The sequence below is a fragment of the Mycetomoellerius zeteki genome, unplaced genomic scaffold, assembly GCF_001594055.1.
Source record: "Mycetomoellerius zeteki isolate Tzet28-1 unplaced genomic scaffold, Tzet1.0 scaffold42, whole genome shotgun sequence".
Lineage (NCBI taxonomy): Eukaryota > Metazoa > Arthropoda > Insecta > Hymenoptera > Formicidae > Mycetomoellerius > Mycetomoellerius zeteki.
Genome location: NW_017257414.1, coordinates 1958 through 9591, shown reverse-complemented (window position 1 = coordinate 9591; position 7634 = coordinate 1958). Strand labels below are relative to the sequence as shown.

General features: G+C 34.1%; 1 protein-coding gene across 5 annotated transcripts; it reads right to left on the bottom strand.

The window, feature by feature from the left end:
- Positions 1–426: 426 nt before the first annotated feature.
- On the bottom strand, positions 427–7278 carry Opa1 (Opa1 mitochondrial dynamin like GTPase). 5 transcript variants are annotated; one of them, XM_018454002.1, is made up of 18 exons: positions 7042–7278; positions 6348–6591; positions 6074–6209; positions 5841–5972; positions 5302–5346; positions 4802–4894; positions 4557–4714; positions 4319–4482; positions 3951–4215; positions 3679–3870; positions 3415–3599; positions 3181–3342; positions 2936–3123; positions 2641–2855; positions 2279–2536; positions 1997–2197; positions 1692–1896; positions 427–1030 (listed from the first exon to the last, which is right to left on the bottom strand). In XM_018454002.1, the coding sequence occupies exons 1-18, from the start codon at positions 7068–7070 to the stop codon at positions 966–968; spliced, it is 2937 nt and encodes a 978-aa protein (XP_018309504.1). In that variant the 5' UTR covers positions 7071–7278; the 3' UTR covers positions 427–965. The 5 variants fall into 5 exon arrangements, with proteins under 5 accessions (XP_018309504.1, XP_018309505.1, XP_018309506.1 ...); XM_018454003.1 differs by having other exon boundaries at positions 4802–4891; XM_018454004.1 differs by lacking the exon at positions 5302–5346.
- Between the last annotated feature and the right edge of the window lie 356 nt (positions 7279–7634).

Here is a 7634-nt window from a genome sequence, read left to right as displayed (position 1 = left end):
CGTATTGGCTACGATGCTGACACTATCAGTACCGCGGCCAATACGATGGTAAGATTCTAATCTAGCTAGGAATCCAGCAGGAAAACAAGCATCATGTGCGGCAGGCTTTAGGAGCTGTAAGCTTATTGGTTACGCGTCACATTTTGTCGCGCGGCAAGCGTTTCCGCATCCAGTGTGCAGGAGCCATAAGGAATAAAGAATAAACGATTTTAACCTATCAGAAATCGGATACATCGGCATACACGGTTTCTGATAGGTTGAAATCGTTTATTTTTTATTCTTAATTCCTTCTATTGTGCGCAGGGCCTTAATGTGCATTGTGTGCGCACCAGTTCTGCCAATGAAAACGCTCATATTAAAATCATTAAACATATGAATACTTTGTTATTTATTCCAAATTTTATATATTTTCTATAATTTTTGTATACATTTTGCAATATGTCACAACAGCCCTATTTTATCGCTATTATTACCGCTCGTAAGACAATAAATTTATAACTTAACGTGATAGTATGATGCCATTACATTTTTGTATAAATATGATCGTTTAAGAAATAATTATGACTCAATGCATTTCAAGAATCTTTGTATGCACACATATCAATAAGATTCTTTCACATTTTAATTACATGTCGCATATTTACAAATCTGAATTGTATGTTATTTATGTTACATGAAGTTACTAAGACCACAGACAGTTACTTTAATTGTGGACTATCATGCGCCGGTACTAATATGTCGACGAGTTGTGAATTCGGTTCTTCAATCAACAATTGATTTTTCAAAGCAAATTGTAAAAATGCGTATTCACGTTTTTTTTTTTTCGAGAAATTGATTTCTAAAATATTCATTATATTACACACATTATACACCTATATGTACCATATCCATTCAATTGCGAACCATGTTCAAGTTTCGCTTTACGTGCAATAGGGTGCTCAACTTCGATATTCCGTTTACTATGCTCATTTCTCTTTATTTAGCGCTTGAATAAATTCTTCTAATTTCTCTTGAATCTGCCTAACCCGTTCTGGAAATAAAAAATGTTAATTAATTTAATAGCAATAAGATATTTTAAGTATTTTCTATTTAATACTGATCATGCATTCATTTATTACTTTTATATTTGATATATTTGAACTGTATATAATTTATTAATAATAATATATTAAATGATTGTAAGTTAAAATTTGGTAAGTATTGCGATTAGGGGAGCTAGCCCCGATGACCTTGATCTTGACGTATGTCTAGATCATGACTCTGAGTGGTTTCCAACAGGTTTTAGCCTGCTTTACAAACACAAATTTTTTGCTTTAAAACCACACTTTTTCTCCTTTAAAACACAAATTCTCTACTTTAAAAACACAAAAACTATACAAGAAAATATTTTGCGCTGTTAAAGTAGGGAATATTTCATCGCAGTCGTGTCCAATAGTTAGGTTTAATGAACTTTTGTTAATAACTTTTTAACCAATAACGAGCGATGGCTAAAACCTGTCGAAGGTTACTCAGCATCATGACCTTGACAACATGTCAAAATCAAGGTCATCGGGTCTGGCTCCCCTAATCGCAATATTTATCAAATGATTTAATAGAAAAATATCTAAATCAATTCCAAAACCTAACACTTATCAATTACAAGAATAATTAATATGGTAGAGAAGTATTATATTGCAGTATACTATACATACTAAGTTCTTCTGCTAATGTGACTCGTCTGCCTGTGAGTAACTTCTCCTTAATTTCATTATCTTGACTGTAATCCTCAAGAACTTCTTTAATCTCTTTGTCCAGTCTCCGAGCTTCTCTATTCATGATTTGTTGCCTCAGTGCATTCGAGGTGACTTTTAACATTTGTTGAATTCGCCAGAAGAGTACTACGTCGTTACATTCCATCTAAAAGAATTTTGTTTATAAAAATGTTCAAATAGACACAGATTCTAAAACGATTATTTAAGTGTACATATGTAAATCTTGTTTTATTCTTTTAACGTACTTCGTTTTCGTGCCCCGTGTGATATAAATAATATCCTTTTCTACAATCATATGCTCTCGCTAAGCTCTGTTGTAGGAAAAATTTCCTATACACAGGATGCCACGTCTCTCGAATAAATTCGTTGTCAACCTCTAATCCGTTTCTTTGTAAATTCTTCCTAACAGCTGTGAGCTCGTCATGTGTTAAAGTAGGTGCATGTTTCTGTAATCAGGAATACATGAAATAAATGTAACAAAACTGCGACAAAGTTTTATTTAACTGTAACTATCCGTGTATATGTACTTTATCAGCGTAAAGAATTTTATCCAGCTCGTTCTTAACCGCCGTACGTTTCTGCTGCTCTTCGGTTTGGTTCTGCCAATACATCCACCGTTCCTTGCGATTAGGACCCAGCATATCGCGCAAAATCTGTCCTGTACTCTGCAATTTTTCTTTAACTGAGGTTTCTAAGAAACGTACAGCTTGATCCCATTCACGTTTGTCGTTCACGCTTCTGTCTTCTAAGATATTAAGTTGAATAACACGTAGCATTTCTGATGCCTGAAAAAAATCTACCTTTTAATGTCTCTAATTCATTAACATTATAAGAGAAAGTGGAAAAAAGATGGAAATAAACCGGAAAATTATTTTATATACATATTTACTTTCTTTTCCCACGAATGACGTCTCATTGCCTCATTTACTACAGCATTTTTGAGGTTGTCAAAAATGTCGTCGTGATCTGGACTAAGCCGAGCCTGTGACATAAAATTCTGAAATTCTTGCTGCAAACATTCCCATCCACTTTCGACGCTACGCGCAGGCAGTTGTTGTTCTGTCCAGTGTCTGAGTTTAATGTCGACAGTGGTATTGAATGTATCTGTAACAGGAGAACATTAACTTTAGGAAACTAAAATCTCCGTCTGTTCAACGAAAAAATAATTTATCAATATACTATACTTGGATTTCCGCTTTGAGCAGCAGGTAAGTAAATATTTTCAAAAACGTGCATACTGACTTTGTCCCAATTTCGAGACATTAGCACTTCTTCCCAGTGTCTTGGTGATACCTGGGACAAGTTGACTATTTCGTCCAAAATTTCACCCCGTGCCTTTTCGAAAAGTTCATCTCTGTCCAGTTCCCTTAATCTAAATTTATAATAAAATAAATTGATGAAACTAAAATTGGTTTTTTTAATTACTTACCTCGGAAAATTGTTCTTCCATTCCGTTTCTAAATTGAATCTCGTGGCTTTGAATGCATCTGCTTGTTGTTCCACCGTTTCACGAACCATTTTCCAAAAGCATTCAGCTACCGCCAAGCTCAAGTTTTTGGTGGTTACTTGACCAGACATTGCTAGACCATCTCTGAATAATTAGAAGTTCATCAATGCATTTAATGTCGTCAATGCTTATGCATAGGTTTATGTCTAGACTTACTTGAAGAGTTTGGAATTTCTAAAGAACTTTTTCTCGTAATCCTTAATCGTTTGTATACTGTCATCTTGTCTGCCACGACCAGTAACTACAGCAAAGTAGCCTAATGCTTTCATTGGAAACAGTTTACCGGATAATATCTTGCGCAATCTTTCAGGATTAGTTAAATTCTCTTCTGCCATGTCAACCTGCCGCAAAATAACAGCAATTGCAGTGATATTTGCATCTATTAATTTTTTTTATTATAACACAAAAAGCATTTCATACTTTTGTTAAGACAAAGATTGTTCTTTTGCCCGATGGATCCATTTGAGCTACAAGATCGGTCACGTTGCTTCTTTCTGCATCAACGGAACCGTCTTGTATGCAGAGAATGATCGCATTAGGATTACTCATATACTGTTGGCTCATTTGTCTGATTGCTTCGCGAGTGTCTTCTGCCATATCAACGGTAACTGTCTGTCTCACGAACAAAGTTTTAAAATTTTGTAAGTAGATTTTTCTTAAAAATTTATAGTATAAAAGTATCATATACATACGCTAATAATACCAGGTAAATCGACTAGAACCATACGTTGAAGGCCTGGTCCCTTCACCGTCATAGAAATGACATCCGGGCTGACTGTCTTTCCGTTTTTAACACTATTCTTCATTCGCAATTCTATCTCCCGTCTGAGTTCGGCCAGCTCCGACTCCTTCGTGAGATCAAATTCTCTGGAACTATCTTTGAATTGCGCTATATGATACGGACCTTCGCTCAATGTGACTTTGACTGGCGCTCTCGTCATCATTTCACCTCCACCTCTGCATAAAGACAGTCATAATCAATATTCTTTATGCTCTAACGATATATTAATAATATATAAATAAAATAATATACAAAAGAATATGAAAAGTAAAGAAATACCTTGGAAATATCCTTGCTTGAGCAATCATTTCAAGCACGGATGTTTTACCGGAGCTTTGATCACCAACGACTACTACTCTAGGTAAATGATCAGCAGTGGAATAGGCACTATCGTAATCACTAAGTTCATCCAAGACATCGCTATACATATCGATTAATGATTTCTGTAAAAGCAAGAAAAACGTGGAGTAAAATTAAAATAAATTGCATATGCTAATGCAAGATGTGCGCAAGTTACTTTAATCTTTTTGTTGGTAAATTTCTGATTCCCTCGTAAAAGTATCTGCTTGCGTAATTCTTTATTCTCTCTTTCTAGTCTTTCTATTTCGCGTTGATACTTCAGTTGCATCTGCATCAGCTCATCTTGCATGGCGTCTATCCTCTGTTGCGAAGATTCTTCAAGGAAAAGAAGAGAGAGAAGGCATTGTCAGAATATAAAATAATTTTCGATCGTGATGACGTAAATCAATGATATGTACGTACGAGCTTTCTTACGTTCCTCCTCAGTATTATTATCACTAGCCAATGGACGTGCAAAGGCAACCACATTTTTGGACAAATGTTCTTTTGTTTCTGCTTAAAAATAAGACAGCACGTATTTTTAATTTGTAATAATTTGTAATTTGTTCTGCAAAAATGCAAGAAAGCTAGTATCAACTGATATGAAAAATTAATAGGACTATTTTATATGCATAAGCAGTTTTATGTATGATAAAATTAAAATAAAAAAAAGGATAATGTTGCCTTGTACATGCAAATAAAGTAATAAAATAAAAGCAGCAAATGGTTCTGTCCCATTCAGTATTTAAAACGTATGTTTGTTGTATGTTATTAGATTCTAGCTATTTAACACGTAAATAAAACTTATTTGCTAACAAAAATTTCCAGCATTAATTTTTTAATTTTTAAAAAGTTACGTATTTATATTGTCTATAAAATGCTGAATGGACAGAATGTGTAAAATAATTTCAGTCTTTACACACCTGAATAACTTTGTTTTGCTATCATTGAGATGGTATCAAATGCACCTGAACAGAACAGACCACAATAAATTAACGAAACAAATGTATGTGAAATATAGTGCTAAAATCTATAATCTAATAAATTACATATCATTAAATTTACGTAAAATATTCAATTATAATTTAAATTTCTTTTTAAGAATGCAAATATTCTAATTAAATTTGAGAAATAATAGACAAACATAAATATATATTGATGTTAACACAAACTGCTTTATCGTGCATATTTTTGCATACAAGTAGTAAATTTAAATGAACATTATACATGAATGAATCACAATTAAAGAAACTGGAAAGGAAATTGCATATCATGGCATCAATTTATATTTTGTAGTGATTGGCAGGTAAGAAAATGTCAGGCAAATGGAGGAATATAATAACGGAAGAATAAATGGACAAAACAGGACGTTTGATAAATAATTATAGGTCATTACGAGTAGTGTGATGTATGAATATATATTAAGGAATAAAAACGACTCGTTCACAGGCTCATCACTCACTCTGTATTGAATTATTCTCTTGGTAACTATTTTGATGACTTTCTGTTGCCTTAATAGCGTCATCCAGTCTTTGATCAAACCAGGTCCTGTACTCTTGATATTTAGTTACCCCAAATTCCTTTATACGTGGATCTGTTTGCATTTGCCAATTATTTTTATCGCAAATCATTAACGTGCTTTATTTTGCCCCACATTTTCACAGATTCAAATGGCTATATATTCGTCCTGCTTACCAATTTCAATCTTATCAGCCATATTGCTCTTAATTGTCATGAGTGATTCACGGAAGTCTTGCCATTGCTTTTCGTTGGGTATTAGATTTTCTAGCCATCCCAAATCCGGTAGTCCCTCCTTCCACTGTTCATATTTCTATATGGATGAGGACATTTATAATAAATATTTAACAAATGTTTCTAACGATTATAATTATATTTAAAATTCAATAAGAAATGATCGATAGAAGGGCAAGAATGATGAAGGCTAAGAAGAAAAGCTTGCAACATTTACCCTCTGTAAGGTAACGCCACCACCGACTGCACTTCCTAAGAGAAGATATCGAATTTTTAACGCTCCTCTTAATATCTTTGCTATCACCATAGCGTATCCGCGATATGGATTTGCAACATATCTTAGTTGTGGCGATGCTAGTAACGGCTTGCAATGTCTACTAAATTTTCCAGACATTAACTTCCGTGTAGTAACAATCGTTATTGGGTATCTAGAGGTTTTGGAGACTAGCAAAATGCCATGGCTAAAAAAACATATATTGATTCAGTTAGGACACAGAAGAGAGAGAACCAAAAATTAATCTTAATAATTAAAATTATGCAGCTTAAAGAAATTTAAGACAAAGAGAAGTTCAAAAAAAAGGCACAAAGGAAATAAAGAATAAATACAAGAGAAAAGAGAACAAAAATTACGGCAATAAAAAAATGTTTTTATATAAATTTGGGTAAATATACAGTATAATGCGCTCCCCCCTCCAATTTTCTTATACTTTTGTAAATTTGTGTATCTTAAATTTAATTTAACGACAGAGAAGTGCTAAGTTCTAACCTATTAGAACAAGCAATGCTCCATGACGAAAAATATGAATTACATTTAATTCAATTGTATCATTTTATGTAGCGTATAAATTTAATAAATGGAAAATAGTTCGTTGGTTCGTTTCATTTCAATTATAATCGCGTATATCTCTCACCCGAATTTTCCGTAAATGATCTGCTCCATTTTATCGGAGCAATCGTTGCCTGTCGTCGAATAACGGCGACTGTGGTAGCCGACAAATATTTATAAAATTTCACGTGCATACGTTACGAGATGCGTGTGACGTAATTCAGAAAATCAAAGATATAAAATGTCCTCGAAAAGCCGAAGATTCGGGCGTTACATACATCTCGATTCATCCACTTGTTCGGAAAAATTGAGAAACCGTACTGCGCACGGCATGATCAGGGTTGCCAGATTTTCTAAACCCCAAACCCCAAGGCGCCAACTTTAAGCGCTCAGCGCGCCATCACGCGCCAACATCGCTCACTGTGGGAAATGATGACCTTTTTTTGGGATGTGTTCGGTATCATGCTAAATGTGACCATTTCAGAGGAGTACCTTTATTCATTTATCGCACGTACTCGCATATTATCACTCGCATGTTTAAAAAAAATACAGTTTGAAAACACATAAAAGGTTGTGTTCCGATAGCTGTGTCGAAAATTTTCTTTTTAGTTACAAGGTTGGTAGTAACTAACTGTAACTAACATAGCTGTGTTCCGTAAGATCAGCTGACACCGTAGT